Source organism: Corella eumyota, chromosome 5, assembly GCF_963082875.1.
Source record: "Corella eumyota chromosome 5, kaCorEumy4.1, whole genome shotgun sequence".
In the NCBI taxonomy this organism is placed as follows: domain Eukaryota; kingdom Metazoa; phylum Chordata; class Ascidiacea; order Phlebobranchia; family Corellidae; genus Corella; species Corella eumyota.
Window position 1 is genome coordinate 2,096,530 of NC_137494.1, and position 21,966 is coordinate 2,118,495.

Consider the following 21,966-nt stretch of genomic DNA (forward strand, 5'->3'; position numbering starts at 1 on the left):
TGTTAAATTGCACCGGAGCATGCAAGCACATTCCAATCGTAACAAGAAAAAGGGAGATTCTCTCGAATTTAATTCTCTCGTGACCGAAACTCGTGATCGAAAATACCCTTAGCTTATTTCTTCAATAACTTTGAAATTTGAGTAATATCTGGCCAATGGTAAGCCTAAAAAGGAAATATGTTGCGTCATTACATTCCTGTTAACCGGTTTATTACAAAATAAATAAAAGATATCGAGTTTTAGGGCGTAATTGCCGGCTTTTTCAGACAGCCATAGAACACAGTTTCGCAATGTATAAATATTTCGTTTGACCACGTTTTTTGTATTAAAATGTTTTAGATATACTTACAAAAAGGGCCAGCTTTTATTGTGCAGTATATTAAAACAATTACGTTAGTTGTATAGAATTTTAGGTTTACTTAGTCTTTATTTTATCTGACCTAAAAGTTACGTATTTTTTTTCTTATTTTAGAGTGAATGTTAGGCATTTTATAAAACCTTGAAATGTCTAATTACCCCAACCAAGGTAAGTTTCATTAAATTTAAAGTAAATAAATTTATATATTATTATTAATGGTGTAAAATTGTTTTAAGTGAAAAGTCAAAATAATAAACATTTTCATATTTTTAGGAGGGGGTTATAATAACCCTGCATTTCCGGGGCAATCTGGGGGTTACCCTCCACAATCGGGTGGCTATCCTCCTCAAAACCCGCAATATCCAAGACCCGATGCTCAGGTAGCATATGGAGGTCAACCACCCCCACAACCTGGCCCCGCTGCTGCCCCTGCTGGAGGTCAGTTTTTAGTATAAATTGGTACAAATATCAAATTAAAAAAATAACTCAATGAAAACTTTTTTAAATAGGGTTTTTATATTAAATGCATGTTTTAAATTAATGAATTTATTTTGTAATTTAAGGTCAGTGGAACCCAGCCCAAGCTCAACAATTCCAGGGTGACTTGGGAACAGAAGATGTTGATGAAAACGCTTCGGTTGAACCTCCTGCAGCAAACGCTCCTCCTCCCCAGATCAATGAAAAACTTCCAGGATATGAGGCAGCTTCATTTAACGAAGGTTTAAAAATAATCTTTAAAAAATTTTAAACTAAAAATTTTTGACACTACAATACAACATTAAAATTTGCAAAATTTTGTAAAACCTCAAAGGAATTTTTCTGTGTTAGAAATTTTGTTGTAAATAGTAAATCTTATATGTAATATGTATGTTAATGTTATACTTTCACATGTGCAAACTTATAATGCATGGTTATGTTAACTTTTAATATTATTACATTTATTATACTATGTTTAATATTGTTATTAATTACAGTGGCTGCTCCACCACCATCTTATGATGATGTAGTTGGTGAAAATGCTGTTATTGATGCCAAGAGAATGGGGTAAATATATTTGTATTTCTAACATTAGTTTATTAAATTATTCTTTGATGTTGGTTTTTTTAACCTTTTACACTGGTGTTTTGGTAAATATTAGTTTAGATCAATTGTTGTTTATGGTTTTTTTAATTATATATATATTGTTGTAGATCGTAAATTTAAAAAGATTGTTTAAAAACTGCAAACTACAAATGATTCAAAACAGTTAAAAAAAATTTTTTAAAATTTTTGATTGTGTTTTATTTATTGTTATTAGTTAGTTTTCCTAATTATATTTTTTTAACTATATTTTTAACTTAAATAATTTTTGTTAATTTTATTTATTTCTACAAATAATAGAGTGGGCTTTGTGTGGGTAGTATGGTAATACAGGAAACAGTTCAGGAAAATATCGAATTTTGTTGTATTTTGTACAGCATAAATTTAATTAAATATTTGTCTCTGCTCAGATTTAATTTTAAAACTATAAAAATAATTTAAATTTCTTTAGAGCCAACTGTTATCAAAAACTTTTTTTGTTTTTTACAAAGTTTGATTAAGCTATTATTTTGTTCCTTTTTTAATTAATATATTATGTATAAGTTTATACATAAAATAATGTTATAAAGTTTTTAAAAATGTTTCTACAAATAAATAACAAACAAAACTAATCTTTAACACAGAGCCATCACAGAAGAGCAAAGCAAAGAAGCATTACTTGAGTATGTTTCCCAGCAATGTTGTTATGGAGAAGGTGCAGTTAAAGAGATGGTGATTAATGATATACAGAGCACATCTGCTTATCATGTAAGTTATTTTAATCCATAAACAGTAGCTGCATTTTAATTGTACTAATATGGTTGCAATTTGCAACTCATTTGTCTGTGGTAATTTATCTGCGCACCACAAAAGCTAATTTTTAGGCTTATGAATTAGACATACATATATTGTCTACTCTATGATATATAGATTTATGAGACATTTTTTGGTGATATAAATATCTATGTTACTGTAATGTATATATGGTTAACATTTACAGATTGTTTGGTATATTGAAACAATAATAAAGTTAGTACTTTAATTTCAAATTGTTCCAAATTTTAACATTATGAATTTGGTATTAGTAAGTAAATGATGTTTTATGCGGCGTGGCAACTTTGTTTTTGTGTCAATAGGTTCTATAAGGTCCCGGTTAAACATTAACAAGTGCCACAACTATTTTATTTTTATCTTAATTGTGTTTGTTCAATGTTTTTAACAACATTTTCAATACACAATCTAATCATTAAATCAGTTTTAACTTGTTTTTGCTTCTTTTTTTAAATAAAAATTAATAAATACTTTGTTTTATATGTTTCTATTTTAATTTAACATTTAACTTTGTTTTAAATCTTAGTACACCTTGGAAACCTTTACAGAGGGAAGAAGTACGAAGTGGACGGTTGTACCTTTCTCTGGTAAGTGTTTGATTAAGTTGTTTAAACTAATACTTACTTGATTACTGTTCAAAAGTCAATAAATCATTAACACTAAACTATAATCAAGTTGATTATGTATTGTAGTTTAGAGTCTTAAAAATGGTAAAACCTAGGTAATGGTAAAATCTAGGTTAGTTCATAAACCTTTATATGATTATTGTGCAAAAGTCAATAAATTCTTACACAATGTGAATGTTATATTGTGGTTAATTGTCTTACGTAATTTAGATTCTGAAATGGTAAAATCTGGGTGTTTTAACCTCATAAACTTTTTAAAATATTTATTTATATAAAATATGATTTACAACAATTAACTTTTAAGACAACCTTTTTTAAAAACAAAGTTTTTTGGGGTGGTATCTACTGAAAAAAGTTGTTTCAACTTGCAATTAAGGGAAAATTTCCAATTAAATAAAATGTATATTTTTCGAATCGAACTTAATCTACCTGACGAAAATATATATTTGACGGATCAACGAATCAAACGGATTAATGGATTAAGTTTTATTAACTGAATCGAATATATATTAAATATATATTACATATTTCAAATGCGTATTTGACGGATATTTAATTAAACAAAAAGTTTTCATGAATTAAACCCTTACCCTAACTCTCACCTATTCAGATTACCAATTAACACATCGCACCCATTCGATCCTTCTATCCATCTAATAGTCAATCAATCCATACGATCCGAAAATATATTCTCGTCAGGTGGATTAAGTTGTAATCATATTTTTCAGGTGGTTATGTGGATGGACCTCACATGGGACCTGCTCCTGGACCTTGGGACATACAGTGTCAGTTTACTTCCCTCTTTAAAGCTGAGAAAAAGGTGTTGGAGGTTCCACACACTGCTTCAATCAGGGTGAATATAAATTATTATTTGTTTATCCTCAACTTACAGTCTGTGATTTTAATTGTCTTAATATTTGGCAGCATTATTTCACCTGCACATTACAAACAGCTGTTTTATTTATTTTGTGGGCAAATAAACCAAACATATATGTACATACATCTTTCACTAAGCTCTTTATGTATGAATTTAGCAAAAAAATTGTCCACTTCGGCATTAATAATAACAGAAAATAACTACTAGTAAATCAAATTTTTAGTTAAGCTTACATATATAATTCATTATATAAAATTAATTTCAAAAGTAAACTAAAATTACATTTTTTAATTTTCCCTTGTAATAAATTTTATAGTAAAGACAAAAACCTAAATTTCGTAAACAAGTAATTTCTTATTAAACTTTTTTGTGTAACAAAAAATCTATTTTCAGCCATGCCATGTGTGTTATGGAAAGGGTTTCAACCGATGTTGGAAATGTCATGGACGGGGCAGAGTTAAATGTTCACGGTGTAACGGAAAAGGTCATTATCATCAATCTCATGAGAATGGTCAAGAAACTGTCAGATGCCATTCCTGCCACGCGTCGGGAAGAAAAAGGTGGCACTTTGTTGTAGCGTAATTTTTTAAAAGACTCTTTTTTTATTAACAACTAGTCGATAGCTATTTGCCTACAAAAATTTACCCGTGCACAATAAACAGTAGTTTTATTTATTTTGTAGGTCTTTAAATTGCCATAAATATACATATCAACCGGTAGCGTGGTGTAGTGGTAGAAACACTTGCTACACCACACATGAGGTCATGGGTTTAATCCCCACTGCTTTCATGCTGTAGTGCTCTTAAGTAGGGGATATAAACGGTATAAAACTCCTGCTGGGCCAGCACTTAATTAGCAGAATATTTATCGGCCAATTATAATCTATAATATCCCAAAACTACCACAAAACTGCCACAGGCAACTCGAGACTGGGTCGGAATAACAGATGTTACTCTATGTTTAGGTCGCATTCGACCTTCCGACATGGGTGTAGCAAGTGTTCTTACCACTACACCACGCTGCCGATCAACCTATATATATACCATCTATCAATTCTTATATAGATCTTTTGAACCTTTAATTTTATTTTGCAACATTTTTAGTTTTTCTGATAAATATCAAATATAATTAAATTAACATAACTATGTTTAGATGTGTTACATGCACTGGAACTGGTTGTGTGAGGTGTAGAGATTGTCATGGTTACGGGCAGATGAAACAATTCATTGAACTCACCGTTACTTAGTAAGTTTTGTTAACTTTCGTATTCATTAATTACAAATTTTCTGTATAAATACATTTTTATTTAAGGTTAAAAATTTTTTTTAGCGTTTAGAATAAAATTTATTTATGCAAGCATATAACAACGTAAATTACGTAAATTTTTTTTAGTTAAATTTTTTAACACTTTTTTAGTAAATTTGCAACAGAAAATATAAATGCGATAAACAGAAACAAAACATATTTTAAGTTACAGCAACATTAACTAAAAAGCAAACACAAAACAATAACAAAAACATAGAAATTAATAAATATGTTAAATAAATTATTAAAAATTAATGGCTAAATAAGTTTACATATTATTAAAACAAAGTAAGTAACGATTAAAAAATATATTAAATTGATTATAAGACGAATGGGTTAACAGTTTTTCTAATTAAAATTATAATTAAACATTACAAAAGATTAATAAGTTTTGAATATCTCTTAAGTTCTCCTCTCCTCCAAACAAGAACTTGATAAGTTGTTCGCTTTTGAAGATGTTTAAATCTTGCGTTTTGTTTGGGCTGTAAAAATTACGGTTAAATTTATTTGTGAGTTTTGCTTACTACAAAATACGCAATTTTCTAAACTTGATCGTGGAAGTACATATAAAGGAAATTCAGTTTTAGGATCGTTTAAAGCACTAGGGCCTGTTCACACGACAGGGCAACGTTGCGTTGCGTTTTGTAACTTTACGAGTTCTAGGAATTTTTATTTAATTTTAATAAAAAATATCTAATAAAAGTATACCGCTTACAAAATCTTGCTTAAATTTCGCTCCAGCACAAAACATTACGAAATCTTACGTAACTTTCGCAAAATTTCGTGTGAACGACTGTGTTCATTTTAAATAGTTGTGCAATCTTGCATTGCGTTACGTTGCGTTGCGTACGCCGTATGAACGGGCATTTAGTCTTGCGACATTTCAGATCTATTTTTAAGACTTCAATTTTGCGATTTTTAATTAATTCAAAAATGAAATTAATTTCTTACCCATCTTAAAGTTTTCACTTTTAAAATTCTCTTTCGTTTTCCCCATCCATTTTCCTTTTGAATCGCAATTAGGTACGTCAGCTCCTTGTCACGTGGTTGACCACGTGACCCGTATGCGGAGCGTGACAAGGTGACTCTGATGGAAGGTCGGGTCCCTTCCTGGCGTACGTGGAACCGGGGGCGCCCGAGTTTCTTTTCAGGTTCGTCTGGAAACAAAATTTTATTTAAAAAAATGATCACAAATAAATTAAAAAGTTTAAAAAACTTAACAAAACTGCGATTTATATTTTTTTGTTTATTTTTGTAAATAATATCCTACCACTACAAGCGGGTGTGTTTTTAAATCGAGCCAATATACATCCCGGTAATCCAACCGCGAGTTGGCGCGCGCGAGTCGATCTTTTGACCAGTTTTCGTGTTGGTTGAATTTTAAGTTTCAAATTCGGTTTCGCTTCTATCTTATGTTGTATGCAATGAAGTTGCAGGTTAACAACACTGACTTTAATCTGCTAAATAAAGGGTAATACCTTAATTAAGATGGTAAAAATTAAAGTTTACTTTGTTTATTTACCAGACGGGAAGGTTTAGTTTTAGATTTATTTGTTAAAGGTTAGATTTCTATTTAAAAGTTAAATACGCGTTAAATTTAAGTAAATATTTACCTTATTTGTTACATTATGCGTTGAAAGTCGTCCACAGAAAACTGGAAAAACGTGATGTAGAGATTTCAACTTGACGTCGATGTCACCTGAAAAGTAAATAAATTTTAAGGGTTTTGGTCTGTTAAATTTGCATAAACGAAGCTGATAGTTAAAGTTTAAATCGTTTTTTTATTGCTTTTATTAACCAGGGTTATTTCAATGTCGCCATTTTGTAAAAGGTTTAGGAAATTAACGATATTGCTGTTAGAAATAATTTTTGCTTTAAAATTTAATGGCTTAGTAAGTACTAAATCAGGTGCTTTTAAACAAAAAAAGTTAAACTATTTAATGATAACTTTACAAAACTTTTAAAAAAATATTTATTCTAAATTTTAAATTATGAAATGTCAAGAAGAAATTTTTGATTAATATTTCTTATTTACCTTTTCCGACTTTTGTAAATGTTACGTTTAACGAAATTCTCTTGGGGTTTAGTTTAGAGAATTCCCAATTCGTTTCGATATTTTTAACTTGAACTTTTGAATTTCTTCCGTGATTGTTGCATTCTATTAGAAAAAAATTGGATTATTAATTTTAACAAGAAATTTTAGCTTTTAAAAAGAAACTTTGGCTTTAAACAAGAAACTTTAGATTTTAAAAAGATTTTGTTTTATTAAGATAGTAACAAAATTGATAATAAAAATATTATACCTTTTACGAATAAATCGTTTTCTTCGGGGTACAACTAAAAAAAAAAAATATTTTCATTTCTTGCTTAAAAACAGTTTAAACTTTTCTCGTTTAAATTTATAAAAAAACAAAACTAAGTAAAATATGAAATATTTTTTAAAAAATTTAACTTTTTGTTATATTTACCTTAATTTGGCAACCCGTGTTGTCGTTCTTCGTAACTAATCTACCTTCACATTGGCCCACCAACAACACCAGTCCACAAAATAAAATTATCAGACAAGTATTTGGATTTTGTTTCATTTTTTTTTTATTTCTAAACTTATTTCTAAACTTACTAAAAAGTATCATGTTGGTTGCATTGTAGTGGTCAGTTATATATAGGTAAAAAGTGACGTTTTTTGGGGGGTTACGCCCCCTGTTTAGTTTCGATCTCGTCGGGGGTTTACTTATCTTTCATTTTTTTACTGACCATTGAAATTTGTTCTTAGTCATGTTGAGTTTTCCTTATTAAACTTCGATACAAAATAGTTGTTTACTATTTTGACGACTCAGTTCTATGTTGCAATTTCGGTTTTACAGATTTTAAAACTTTATTTCTGCTAGGCATTAAAATAAATCGAAACCATTCAACGTCCGTTTATTTTTCCGCAGTGCAACTTGCTGAAATCTTTATTAATGTTCTTTATGACACTCGATCTAAAACTTCCGACTGAGTTTTATTTCAAACTAGGGGTTTTCCCAATCCAATGATCTTTTTCTGGATGTTGTAATTCATGTTCTCAAAAGTAAATTATATCTTGTGTAATATATCTGGACAAAGTTTAAAACTATTTTTATTTGGAAACTCTTGGTGAATCACCAATTTATAAAATAAAAATGACTAATTGGGGATTGGGATTAAAGTTGAACAACAAATTTAAACAAAACATGTTAGTTAATCATTTAAAGTAAATATTAAAGACTTGATTAAGTTTTCTTGCTATTATTTATAAGTAAATAGGAAAAACACCGAATATAATCTTCCAAAAATTGTGAAAATATATCAGATATTATCACTACGTTTTAGAAATAAACTCGCATAGGTTCAATTCATAATTGCACATATGACTTTTCAAAATAGAAAACTTGAGTCTCGAAATCTTATTTATAAGAAAAATTTTCCAAATATGGCGCAACTATGGTCGACTCGTGATATTGCGGAACGCCGTTTTGTAATATTTATATAAAGCGTGTCAAAGTCCTGCCCTTGTTATTTATAATAAAGGTCGCAATACTTTATTCTGGTCTTTCGTCTAAAAATAATTTAATTTGAAATTATATTTTTTAATATTTGAGATTTTGTTTCGATAAATTTTATACCTGAGTATGATTTTTAAAAAAGTTTATGTTCGTTTTATTGGCTTAATTTAAATTCCTTTGCTTGGCCAAGACACTTAAATAAACTTTAAATTAACTTTAAATTAATGTTAGCTCAGATTTGTAGGTCAGATTTGTTTACTATAAGATTGGAAATTTTAATGGTTAGTTCTCTTTGTTTATTTTTCGGTCTGTTGTAACTCAATACAGTGCATTTAAAAAGTAGGTCACTGGGCTATTTTTCTACAAATTAAAGATTTAACAATGTATACGAAACTGACCACTGGAACACAAAATTTTCCTTAAATATAGTTCATTTAGCTTTAGAAAATCCAACATTTTTTGCATACAATTTACTTACGTTATTTAAACTTAATACGTAAACATATAAGGTCACCAACTTTCGTATTTTGTATGTTGCGTTTGTAGTTTGTTTTATTTGTTTTGATTTGCATTTTAATAAGTAATCAGAAAGCAAAAGTTTTTGGTTATGAAGACCAAATAGTATACAAAAGTTGTTGACTTTTCATCCTTAAATACACTTCCTTATTAATTTTCGGTGTGTGACTTTTATATTCTATATTAGGAAATATCAAATTTCGATTTTTTGTTGCAAAAAAAAAGTTAACTAAAAATAAATTTCAATTTTGTTGCAAATTTTATGAAAATATTTTACGGGATTTTTTAAAAAATAATTTTTTTTAATTTTTTTGTTTAGTACGAACCGCTCTAGTGATCACATTGTCGAAAGAAGCGACATGCCCGATCACCTAATTCGTGACGTCACTGGTGACGTCATTTTCGAACAGATAGCACAACGGGTAAGTGACGTCATCAAATTAGGGAAATTATTTTAAAAAAAAGAAAATAAAGAATTAGGACTTTTTTGTGAAAAAACTAATTTGTTTTCAGTTTTAGTATTTCCAACGTTTTAGTAATCTTAAAATTCCATAGTTGTCGAAGATTAACTGATTTACATACACAGTGGTACTCAGGGTATTAAATGTAATACCACGTATAACACCTACTGTAATATTATCATCTTTATTCAAATTTCGACATAATGTTTGGAGTTTGACATTGTTTAAATTGTACGTGAAATTTAATCTTTGTATATATATTTCTTTATTTTTTCCGGCATTTTAAAATTTTTCTTGATAGATTGTTAATAAATTTTCACTAATTAATTATATAAATTTTCAAAAATATTTATTAAACATATTTTTTTTTCAAATTTAAAAATTTTGAACATGTTTTTTTTTCAGGTCGGCCCTGTCGTTAATTTTATGGAACAAGAAATAAATCGTCGCTCTAACGAAATTGTTTCTGCGCATGCTCATTCGTGGCCTACTGACCGCGTGTTGCAACAGGTATTATGACGTCATATGGTAATGTTATGGCGTGTTTACTTTTGTTAACCCAATAAATTTATACGAGTTTTTTTGTTTGTTCAAAAGAAGTTAAATTTAAATAAACGAGAAATTTGCATTAATTTACTTAAGTAAATAAAAGTTAAAATATTTTCGATTTTTTTCCGTCAAATTGCCCCGTTTTTCACCCATAAAAAGTCCCCGCAAAAATTTACAGCCACGCTGCCAAATATCAACGTTCTCACGCAATGTGACGTCACAAACAGCGGAAATTTTTCCGTTTTAAATTAAAACTTTAAAATGCAGTTGCGTGAAAAATGTTAAAATTTTTTTTTTCCGGGTTCACTGAACTGTCATTCTATTTTGAACCTGATTCAGCGTTTTTTCGGTTTTTGGTTAACTTTAAAATTAAATAGGCTTGTAAAACTGGGTGTTAGAATTTAATCTATTATAATTTTGTGTTTCGTTTGCTTTTTATTGTTTAAAAGGATTGTGTCGTCGCAGTTGATATTTTTAATTATGTTGGCATTTTCCAACTTGCATAAAGATACTATTATTTAAAAAAATGGTTAAGAAGTTTTCAAGATATCGGGGTTTGAAATTAAAAAAATTTAAATAGGGAAAAAGTATCTTAAAATAATTATATTTAAAAAAAATATTTTTTTTCTTTTTATTTTTTTTCTAAATATTTTTCTTTTTTTTAACCTTTTTTGTTTAAATAAAATAATTCTTTTTTTATTTATTGATTTATATTTATTTTTAACTTTAAATTTGATGTTTTAGAGACAAATGTTGCGAGCTGTACCGGTGTACGAATGTAGTTTTACTTTTAAGGAAGATCGTGGCAGGTAAACTCACAACGATTCAACAATTTTAATCAAAATTTATTTTTTTTGCTCTTATTTGTCCTCGGTATGGAAAGGTCGAATTCACGACCTAAACATAGAGTAACATCAGTTACTCCGACCCAGTATCGAGTTACCTTTGGCAGTTTAAAATAATATAGATAAAAATTGCCCGATAATTATAAGCTTTTAAATCATTTTAATGATTAAAAGTTTTTTACACAGATTTTTCTATTAAAATTATTAAATTTTACAAGCCTAAGTTTTTTTAAAACAAGAAAACTTACAAATTTTATTTTTTGTAAACTCTAAAATCTAAAATAGTTTTAAAATTATTATTTTTTAAAGATTCTGGGTTTATGGTCATCAGCATTCAGTTTACACGAACGACTATCCACAAACCTGCTGTTGCTGTACCATCCTATAACCTTTTGTGATGTCATAATCAGGCTGTGTTAAGTCATAAGTTTGTTTCTAGTTGACGTAACATGTTGAAATTTTAAACTCTACATATATCATGTTTTGTTACCAATTATATATATTAACATCATACAATAAATTACTTTAATAGAATTTGCTCTTGAAAAAAATTTCGGTATTGGATTAATAGTTATTTTTTGTTTTTTTTGCCTAACATTTAAATAGCGACAGTTTTTATTGATTTTTTGTGATTTTGCTTCTATATTAACATTTATATATATTCGTACTAATTTGCATTTGATTTTTATGTGTTTTACTGCTTTTTAATAACTCATTGTATATTTTTTACTTATTTTTATTATTAATATTTCAGATAAAATCTTTGTGATTTTCTGTAAAAAGAAATTGATTTGTGAATATGATTTTTTAACTTTAATTTTCAGGTATTTTACACTTGAAATTTACATAAAATTGATAAGCTTTTTTAATAAAGAATTGACATTAAATTTCGGCAATCTTGTTTAAAATATTTAATAACAATCGTATTAAAATCACTGATGTATATATTTATGCGTGTATTTTTTACTTCGCTAAAATATTTTTGATTTTTAAATTGAGCATTAACTAATTAATTATCAGTTACCTAGTTTCTTAACAATACTATTTGTTTAAAAACAAAACTAACCTATTTCTTAAATTTTAATAATATTTTTATTTGGTTTAAAATCTAGGTAAACAAGAAGCAGTAACATGTTAATTATTAATTAGTAATTAGAAAACAAAAATGGCTGAAGAAGTGACAAACTCAGGTAAACTATTACAGTTTGTAAAACTTAATTTAAAAATTATGTGTTAGAATAAAGCGTGTAATTGCACAAATATTTTTAGTATGAAGTTTTAGTAAATTTTAAATCGAGGACAAAATAGTTTTATCTTGATTTCTATGAAAAATTGTCCCTAACGGTAAATTCCCTTTTAAAACAACATCGTAGTACACGTGAAAATAAAAACAAACTTTTTAAACCCAAAATACAAAATAAAAACTACATAATAAATCATTACAGATAAATTTATTGTAATATTTTTGCGCAGGCTGTAATATTTACATCATTTAGATCAAAACGTTGAAATAGAACAAGAAAATGTTGTGGAACCAATTCTGCAACCACAACAACAAAATAATGTATTTGGTCAACAACAATATAATCCGCATTATAATATGCAAGGACCATTTAACAACCAAATCGACATGAATATGATGGGGCCAGGTTGTTGTTTGCGTTATTATTTATGTTCAATATAAGTTAAAAAAAATAAAACAAACTTAAACTAGCAGATGGTGTGGTGGTTAGAACACTTTGCTTGTCTACGTGAGGTCCTGAGTTTGATTCCCACTGCTCGCCCTTAAATAAAGCGCTATTAAGAGTTAATTAGCATTACTCGACATTATACTTTATAATATCTGAAATAGCCAAAGACAACTTGAGAAAATGTCCTATACTTAGCTCTATTTTATTAAATAACATTAAAGTTTGACTGAAACAATAAAAGGGGTGTTAAAAATTTTTTTCTGTATTTGTTTATGTTGTAGGTAGTTTTAATACCAACCCAATGAGTATGGGGTTTAATCCTCACCAAATGCAAAGTGGTTATAACATGTTTGATGCCCAAGTTATGCAGAGCAATAATAGTTATGTTAATCAACCACCAATTCAACAACAAAATGTGAGTTATAATGTTGGAAGCACATCGTCCCCTAATAAGAATGCCGGTATGTTTAAATATTTCTGCAAGGGTAATTTAGTCAAAGTACTTAAAAAAATAAAATAATATCAGAAAAATCTTAAAGATTGTTTTTTTTTTAAAGTTCATCCATGGGGTAATAATGGTTCCCAACAGTACCAAGGAACCTTAGGTGAAGAGGTCACGGATGTAAGTACCATGGTGGAACCAGGTGCACCACCTCCACCTAGTGTTAAAAACAAGGTACCAGGATATGAGGGAACCATGTCATTTGATGAAGGTCTTAAATAAAAAAATACTTTTCTAGCCTACCTAAAAATTTGTTTTTAATATTTGTGGTTGCAATTAAAAGTTAAAAATTTATATTCTAGCTATTTAAGTTTGCGCTGTGGTGTAAAAAGGTGTATTTAAAAGAGATTTGTTTTAAATATTAAAATTTTGTACTAGTTGCAAGTTCTCCTCCTCCTCTTTATGAAGATGTTGTCCAGGAAGTTGGAACCATCGATGCAGCTAAAATTAAGTTGGTAATTGTAATTAACCACAAACATATTTAACTATTGGTTTAAAAGTTGCAACTAAAGAAATTTGTTAATATTTATTTGTATATAAAAATTGTTTTTCTATTTCAATATACCACTTATTGGGTTTAAAGCTAAGGCTTTGTTTAATATGATACTTTAGTAGTTCAGTTATGCAGCTTTTGACAGAATTTTACACTGCTGTATATGATTATCGTAGGTATTTTAACCACTAAGTTTTTAGGGCTATAACAGTAAAAGAAAGTAGGAAGGCTTTATTGGAATATGTTGCTCAACAATCTTGTTATGGAAGGGGAGCTGCAAATGAAATGTTTATTAAGGAAATTGAACCCACATCAGCCTGTCATGTGAGTTCAATAATAGCTCAAAACTAATTTAATTGGTGTTTTTTAACACCTTTAAATTTGAAAATGTTGTGCTGTGTTATCTAATGTATATGTTTGATTGTAGTATACTTTGGAAACATTTACTGAGAGTAGAAACACGAAATGGCACCAAGTTCCATATTCAGGTTTATTTAATTATTAACTAGGCCTAACGTCCCACTTGTTTGTTTAAAAAAATTAAAAATATATAAGTCTATATATACATCAGTTGTTTTGGCTTAAATTTTAATAAATCTTATAATTTTTAGGAGGTTTAATAGATGGTCCTGAATTGGGAAGAGCTCCTGGTGCTTGGGAAATAAATTGTCAGTTTTTGAATCTGTTTAACACTGAAACTAAATTTTTGGAGATCCCACACACTTCTACAATAAGGGTAAAACTTGCATTTGGTAGCCTAAGAAAAATAATCATTATTTCAGAGGGAATTAAAATTAAAGAGAAATATTTATGTCATATTTATTTTGTTTGCAGTTTTTTTACTATTTTAAACACATTACTTGTTATACTATGATTAAGGTTTGTATAGTTTTTTACTGACTTATACACAAGAATTAAAATCCTAATTTTTCTACCAAGTTTGGATTTATACCAAGTTTAGTTTTTATTAATTTTGCAGTTGTGTCATGTTTGCAATGGACGGGGATTATGTAGATGTTGGCATTGCAGAGGACACGGAAGAGTAAGATGTTCTTACTGTCATGGAAGCGGGCATAGAAGTCAGTATAAAGATGGACATCATGAAAGAACTATGTGTACATTTTGTTATGGCAATGGTAGAGTTAGGTGTGTGCTTTAAAATGTTCATAGCAATTGTTTTTGTTGTAATTCCAAATGAAATACTTTTTTACATTTGTTTATCCTCAATGTGGTAAGGTCAACTTCCCTATCTAAACATAAAGTAACATCATTTACCCCAACCAAGTCACAAGTTGCCTTTGGCAATTTAAAATATTGTTGATAATAATTGCCCACTGATTAAGCTGCTGAATAAGTGCTGGCTTAGCATGAGTGCAGTGGGGATCAAACCCAAGACATCATGTAATAAAGCCAAGTGTTCAGATCTCAACACTACTCTGCCAATTTTAATGCTTTTTAAAATAATGTACCTAATGCTTTATTTGGTTTTAAAGTTTTTTTTATTTGTTTTTTTTTAGATGCTCAACTTGTAATTCTAATGGAAGTGTAAAATGTAAACAATGTTCTGGGTATGGAAAAATGAGGCAATTTATTCAACTTATTGTCAATTTGTAAGTAAATTTTGTAAGCTTATTTTTATATAAAAAAATCTTGAGCATTATTATATGCAAGTTAAACTTTTAATTCAGCACAAATAGAAAAAGTGATTATATAATTGAAAGAAGTGATATGCCAGATCATTTGATTCGGGATGTTGAAGGAGATGTTGTGTTTGAACAAACTGCTTTTAGAGTAAATATAGACCTAAATTCTTTTAACTTTGTTTAAATTTGATCAAGTTAAAAAATGACTTACATATACTGTTTCAACTGATGAAGATTAGTATTGTAAAATAACTTGTTTAATCAAATATTTGGTAAGGTTGCTCCAATTCAAAATTTTTCTGATGATGAAATAAACAAAAAATCGGAAGAAATTGTTCAGCAACATTCAAGTGCTTGGCCATCTGAAAGAATTATACAACAGGTAAAATATATAAACTAAACATAGGGTATTAACAAGAACTTAGTCACTAGTAAAGAAAATGTGAATGTTTTTTAATAAATTAACCTTTTTTAGAGGCAGATATTAAAATCAGTACCTGTATATGAGTGCAAGTTTAAGTTTAAAAGCAAAGAAGGAAGGTATTATTTAAGTTGTTAAGCATTAAATATTATACGGTAATAAAATATAGAAGCACTTGTTTTTATAAATTGTTCTTGTCAGGTTTTGGGTATATGGCCATCAGCAATCAGTGTTTACAGAGGAATATCCACATACTTGTTTGTGTTGCAATATTTTATAGTTTATTTATACATGGAAATTTAAAAATAATTGTTTTTTATTTGAAATAAAAACTAAAGAAAATATATATAAGTATGGAGTCATTGTTGTAACATATAAACATTATTGGACATGTTTAGTAACAATTGCTGTTTAGTTTGCAGACAGCTTTTTAGGTTTTTAAGTTTTTGCTGGATTTTTAGGTAGGATTTTTGTTAGGCTATAATCTTTAAAAAAACTTGATTTAAAACTATTTTATCAGGTTGGACCTTAATATTTACTGGTTTTATTATATTTTGTAGTCTAAAAAGGTGAAATTAAGGCTAAAAATCAGTTTAAATTAGATAGGTGGGGTAATTTTAAGGTAATATTTTTAAATTTAGTTAGCTAGATCAAATTTTTAGGTTGTTAAGTTAAAGTTATGGGTGAACATGAACAAACCAAATCACATGCAAAAAAGCCAAGAAAAGAAAGAAAAAAACTTGCTGATGCTGAAACCTCAGGCAGTACAGGTGATTTTCTTTAAAGTATTGGTAACAGCTCAGTTTAATTAAAAAGTATTGTATTTTTAATTGTTTTTAAGATATTAACTGTTTTTTTTGTAATATTTTAATGTTTTATATGTTTAACTTTAAATTTTTTCGTAACATAAGGTTGTAAACTAGTCTGGCAAGTAGGGCAGTTTTCGACATGATCTTGTGCGTGCAAGCAAAAAAATATGAGTGACCACGCGTGCATGCGTACCAAAATTTCCGGTCTAGGCGTGCACATGTTTTAGGCGTCAGTACGGCGCGTGCAAATTTTTTTTTTTTAAGACACCAGGAGTGGAAAACGCTAAATCCAGGAGTGCAATTTTTTTAATGAAAATAATCTCGTGCGTGCACGCTGCCCTACTTTCCAGACTGGGTTGTGAACACTTTACATGATTTGTTGTTTAGCAACTGGATCTAGACGAAGAAGAAGAAGAAACCAATCTGCAAATGAAAACAATAATTTAGTTGAAAAATTAATTGTTGTTGGTTTAATAGCTGCTTGCATCATTGCTGGTGGAGTATTTGCCTCTGTTATTTGTAAGTTTAATTTATGTTTTAAAAGATTTTCTTAACATGAAATAAACATTAGAAAGTTTAATTATTGGTCAAATAAAATTAATAACTGCTTTAGTCAACTTAGGTCTGGTTCAGGCTAACAAATGTTGTTCTATGTTTAGGCTGTGAAGTCAACTTTTTAAAGTTAGGGATAATTTAAATACAAAAAATTTTTTTATTTTTTAGTTAATTGAAAGTTTCACAAGTTCTTTGTTTTTACAGTACAATTTAAAGTTAGTGATACAAATTCTAGGTTGTGAAATTGAACAATAAACCCAATAAACACATCGTAAAATCTAATAATATTTGACTTACTTTACAGTAATGAAAGAAACTAGTAAAGATATCTCATGTGAAGTTGTCTCTGCTTCTGTAACTTACAAGAAACCTTCATCACCGCTTGATGTCAACAACTGCAACGGTGTGAGGGTATAACAATAAATAAATACTAAATATAAATAAAATTAAACACAAGTTAATTATATGATCAATTAAATATGACATTTTGTTAAAACACTTAACTTTGTGAGGTTAATGGTTTGATTCTTAGTTCTTTCTTGAGTCTTTAATTAAGGGGCTATGAACAGACAAACTCCTGCTGAACCAAAAACTAATCTACAGAATGATTATCGGAAAACTATATTTATTAAACAGCCACAGTAACCTTAAAACTTGGTCAGGGTAATAAATTTGACCCTAATTTAAACCTTCTAACACTAAGAAGTAGGTAAAGTTATACAAAAAAGGATAAATAACATTTTAAACAACTACATTTTAGATCAGTTATGTTCATTTGACACAAATAAATGCGTTGAAATCTGCCCCATGGGACACACAAGTGATATTAATGGCTGTCCAATTGCATGTACTTGTGCTCCTGAAGGTTTATTTGAAGGAGATATTCAATTTGATTATGATTCACTCCCTCATATGATTAAGGTTTGTGAATGTTAATTCCAATATCATTTTGGTGACACAATGGCAGTAAAGGAAAACCTTGAATCTATATTGTATTCATGTCAAAACTATCTAAATAGTGATTAGGTAATATAAACAGAATACTCATATTTAAAATAACAAATGCATAATATATAAACATAAATCTGTTTGCTGCGAAGTCTGTTTTTTAACATTAAAAAAATAAAGAGTAGTATAGTTTATAGAAACAGTATGTAATGTTTAATTGTTTGTAAAAAAACAATAAAAATATGTATTTTATTAAAACATTGATTTTTTAGAGTTATGAATATGTTGACCCCTTTGACACTGCATTTGACCTAAGAGATATTTCCACAGACACTCAGAAATATTTGTGGCCAATTAGATATAATGGGAAAGTAAAAGTGCCTTACTTACTACACAAAGACCTAGGTAAACAAAGTTTAAATATTAATTTTATTTGAGTAAGCAGGTTACTATTAAATTTAATATTTAGGTAATATTAATAATATCAGAGTCTTGATTATTAGACATCAATTTTGAATATATATTTTATACTTTATACTTTTAGAGAATGATATAGATGAAGTAATAACTAAAGTTTCTACCCTTTTGACCAAGAAAACCTGCATAGAATTATATCCAATCGGAGACTCACAAAAAAATGAGATTTTTCATCTTAATATTACTACTGGTCGAGGTTGTGGGTAAATAAAATGTTATTTAGACAACTTTTGTTGTTCATTAATTGATAAAAAAGTTAAAAAAGCAAAAAAAATTGTCAAAAACAAATTTTTGTTTGGTTTTTGATCTTTAGATGCTTATCCCATGTATGCCATTTTAGCAAAACCATCTTAAACTCTTTAACATTTCTTGAGTAAGGCCCTGGTAAATAATTTCTTTTTTTAGTTCAACAATTGGCTACCAGGGCAATGTAAAGGAATACGAAATGTCACAAGAGTTAGTGTTGGGAGAAGGATGTATCAAGTTTGAGATTGTGTTGCATGGTATATTACACTCTCTTGGATTATTTCATGAGCATACAAGACCGGACAGAGATGCTTATATTGAGATTTTATGGGGAAATGTATTGCTGGGTAGGCAGGTTTTTTATTTATTTTTTTAATTAAAAATGTAGTAAACAACACAAAAGTACAATAAATAATATTGTAATATTAGAAAATAAATTTGCAAATATAGATTAATTAGTGTAGTTTTTGAATTAAATTTGTAAATCATTTTCTTTAGTAAAAAAGCAAAGTTTTCAAAAGCGCTCAGCCAGTTTGGATAACGATGACAACTTTGAATATGATTTGAACTCATTATTACATTACACCAGTGATTTGTACACAACTGGTGGTGATCTGAGTAGCTTTGTAGATGTAAAAAATAGGGAACCTCATAATATTAGAGCTATAACAGCAAGTAATACAGACTTGGCAAAAATTAATGATTTGTATCTTTGTGAGAAAAACACTGATAAAGGTGAGTGAAATTATGTCTACAGCCTAAAAGTTTACTTAAACTAAAATGCTTAGTATCTAAATACTGAAAAACATTGACCTAATAGTGATAAAATTTATTGGATAAAAATAAAGTATTTTTATTTTAGGACAGTGGACAGAGTGGAGTGAGTGGACAATTTGTGACCGAACTTGTGGCTATGGTGCCAAGTTTCGGTGGCGCAAATGTTTGACATTATTTGGTGATTACACTTCTTCATGTATTGGTCTAAAAAATGAAAGGTATATATATATCTTTAAGTTTTTATAAAACTAGTATTACAATAGTTTCTACATAATAATTGTTTTTTGTTGGTTAAAAGAATATACAAAGTTGTAACATTTTTTAAATTTGGTAAAGTACAGATTTAAAATTGTTTTATCTTTAGGTTAGTTTGCGGTACAGATAAATGTCCTGGTGAATTTAGTTTATGGGGTTTATGGGGTCAATGCTCGCTAACTTGTGGTAGTACTGGAGTTCAAAAACGGTTAGTTTGGTAGAATGATAATAATTTGTTTTTAATAAAACTATATCTTCATTTTAAAAAAGCATGGTAAATAAATAAAAAGTATTAACGGTTGCAAGTGTCAAAACACTTGGCTTCACTTCATCAGGTTCCGGGTTTGATCCCCACTGCCATCATGTTCTAGAGCCCTAAAATAAGGTGCTATAATTAATATGGGTCAACTCCTAATAAACGACACTTAATCAGCTGCTTATTTATCGGACAATAATAATTAATTATATCCCAAACTGCCAAAGGCAACTTGAGACTTGGTCAGTGTAACTGATATCACTCTATATTTAGGTCTTGAAGTTGACTTTTTTAAATCGAGTATAAATAAATATAAGAATCCTAAAACTAAGATAGAATAAAAAGAGGTTGTAAGCATCTATGTTTATTTTTACTTTTTAGTGATCGAGATTGTACAGTATATGGGGGTTGTGATCCAAATATATGGGCTTATGTTAGTACAAGAGAATGCAATAGAAAGAGTTGTCAAGAAGGTGAAAAATATTTAAGTTTCTTGCAAATCACTGAAAGTCATTTATACAATAAATTACGTTAAATGCAAAAAAAACATGGAAAAATCATTTTATTATTTAAAACATGCTTTATGTTTACACTTCACAGAGTCTGGGCAGATAACTTATGAATGGTCACCATGGAGAGAATGGGAAATATGTGAATCACGATCTTGTAATGATTTTATGAAGAGAAATAGAACTTGTGTGGATTCCATTCTAATTTTTTCGATTCAATGTGAACAAGACAATGAGGTTCGAAATAATTATTTTAATTTTTTTATTGGTGACAGGTCAGTTCAACATAATATTTTTATGGAAATAAGTGAAGAGCTATAAAGTATATTTGTTGATTATTTTGACATAGACCCCAAAATCCCTTATTACCCTACCTCAGATCACTCTAACCTGGGGCCTCCCGACTTGGGCCTCCTAATTTGAACCCCATAAACTGTTCGTCTAACCCAGTCCCCCTGACCTAAACCCCTCACTTCAAGCCCCCAACTCAAACCCCTTAACCTTGCTTCCCAACCCAAGACCTCCTAATTTAGATCCCCCTTACTGGGCCTCCTTACCCAAGCCCCCCAAACCCTAGTCCCCACACCCTGGACCCCTTTTTCAGTTCATTCCTTCCTTACGATTCCCCAACCACAAGAGCATCTGAAGAAAAATATATATTTAATTAATATTTATAATCACTATTTATAAGCGATATAGTTAAATTTTATCGTTTTGTTAAATAGAACTAACTGTAAGTGTTAACAGAAAAGATACCAACTATACAAACGCTTTGTAAACGTAAAATCTTTGTTGATAAGTTGCATTGAGTCCGATAAAGTCTTATGTGCACAAAAAATAATGTTTAATGTAAATTTTAAAAATGTTTAAGTTTGTTGTAAATGTTTTAGGACTTGGAATATATTAAAAGCGGGGAATTTAGAGGAACGGAAATCCAGGCTGTTCCTTGTTGTAGCTTAATTGACCCAAGTGATGTTGATGATGGAAATTATTAAGAAGTGATAAATTTAACTTGTTTTTATGGCATTACCAAAGGATTTGGTACCTAAAAATTTGAAGAATTGGACCTTAAATCACGAATAAAATCCTATTTATAAAAAAAAATTATTTTTAATAAATATAATTTTTTAGTTAATTGTGTTTGTATTTTAAAACTATTGCTTAATAAAAAAAAATAGAAATGTGTTTTAACATAAAGAACGCTGTATTAAAGAGTTATAAAAAAAGGTTTAATTTTTGTCAATTTTTGAGTTTAAGAAATTGAGGATAAATTAAATAAATAACAAATGACGTCATGGCAATTGTTACGCTATAGAAATTGGTAAACAGGTTTTTATGTTTACACGTTTTGCAATAATAAGTTTGTTTTTGTTTATTTTCAGTCAAAAATCTAGCTAGTTTAATATTATTTTTAGAGTTAAAGTAAACATATT

The 21,966-nt window shown here is 28.7% G+C and overlaps 4 protein-coding genes across 6 annotated transcripts; 3 read left to right on the top strand and 1 right to left on the bottom strand.

Moving 5' to 3' along the window:
• Window positions 1–472: 472 nt before the first annotated feature.
• LOC145753794 (protein SSUH2 homolog) lies at window positions 473–12,538 on the top strand. 2 transcript variants are annotated; one of them, XR_014283854.1, is made up of 15 exons: window positions 473–526; window positions 632–796; window positions 922–1,077; window positions 1,333–1,402; window positions 2,062–2,185; window positions 2,775–2,835; window positions 3,603–3,727; window positions 4,145–4,311; window positions 4,904–4,996; window positions 9,416–9,518; window positions 9,963–10,067; window positions 10,851–10,915; window positions 11,261–11,371; window positions 12,064–12,141; window positions 12,425–12,538. XR_014283854.1 is itself a non-coding variant. In XM_082570240.1 (13 exons), the coding sequence occupies exons 1-13, from the start codon at window positions 505–507 to the stop codon at window positions 11,337–11,339; spliced, it is 1,335 nt and encodes a 444-aa protein (XP_082426366.1). In that variant the 5' UTR covers window positions 473–504; the 3' UTR covers window positions 11,340–11,838. The 2 variants fall into 2 exon arrangements, 1 of the variants encoding a protein (XP_082426366.1); XM_082570240.1 differs by lacking the exons at window positions 12,064–12,141; window positions 12,425–12,538 and having other exon boundaries at window positions 11,261–11,838.
• On the bottom strand, window positions 5,063–8,197 carry LOC145752338 (uncharacterized). 2 transcript variants are annotated; one of them, XM_082568606.1, is made up of 7 exons: window positions 7,525–8,197; window positions 7,360–7,393; window positions 7,092–7,214; window positions 6,670–6,755; window positions 6,327–6,513; window positions 6,008–6,213; window positions 5,063–5,538 (listed from the first exon to the last, which is right to left on the bottom strand). In XM_082568606.1, exons 1-7 carry the CDS (start codon window positions 7,687–7,689, stop codon window positions 5,428–5,430), a joined length of 912 nt encoding a protein of 303 aa, XP_082424732.1. In that variant the 5' UTR covers window positions 7,690–8,197; the 3' UTR covers window positions 5,063–5,427. The 2 variants fall into 2 exon arrangements, with proteins under 2 accessions (XP_082424732.1, XP_082424731.1); XM_082568605.1 differs by having other exon boundaries at window positions 5,064–5,538; window positions 6,327–6,516; window positions 7,525–8,193.
• Window positions 12,117–15,981, top strand: LOC145752572 (protein SSUH2 homolog). Its single transcript, XM_082568877.1, has 14 exons — window positions 12,117–12,141; window positions 12,448–12,600; window positions 12,924–13,103; window positions 13,200–13,355; window positions 13,523–13,595; window positions 13,838–13,961; window positions 14,065–14,125; window positions 14,249–14,373; window positions 14,617–14,783; window positions 15,155–15,247; window positions 15,326–15,428; window positions 15,558–15,662; window positions 15,756–15,820; window positions 15,903–15,981. The coding sequence occupies exons 1-14, from the start codon at window positions 12,117–12,119 to the stop codon at window positions 15,979–15,981; spliced, it is 1,509 nt and encodes a 502-aa protein (XP_082425003.1).
• On the top strand, window positions 15,558–21,605 carry LOC145753793 (uncharacterized). Its single transcript, XM_082570239.1, has 14 exons — window positions 15,558–15,662; window positions 16,364–16,471; window positions 16,898–17,029; window positions 17,370–17,468; window positions 17,826–17,986; window positions 18,286–18,418; window positions 18,558–18,693; window positions 18,896–19,083; window positions 19,235–19,471; window positions 19,599–19,731; window positions 19,878–19,976; window positions 20,406–20,497; window positions 20,625–20,770; window positions 21,424–21,605. Exons 2-14 carry the CDS (start codon window positions 16,381–16,383, stop codon window positions 21,526–21,528), a joined length of 1,752 nt encoding a protein of 583 aa, XP_082426365.1. The 5' UTR covers window positions 15,558–15,662; window positions 16,364–16,380; the 3' UTR covers window positions 21,529–21,605.
• The last annotated feature ends 361 nt before the right edge of the window (window positions 21,606–21,966 follow it).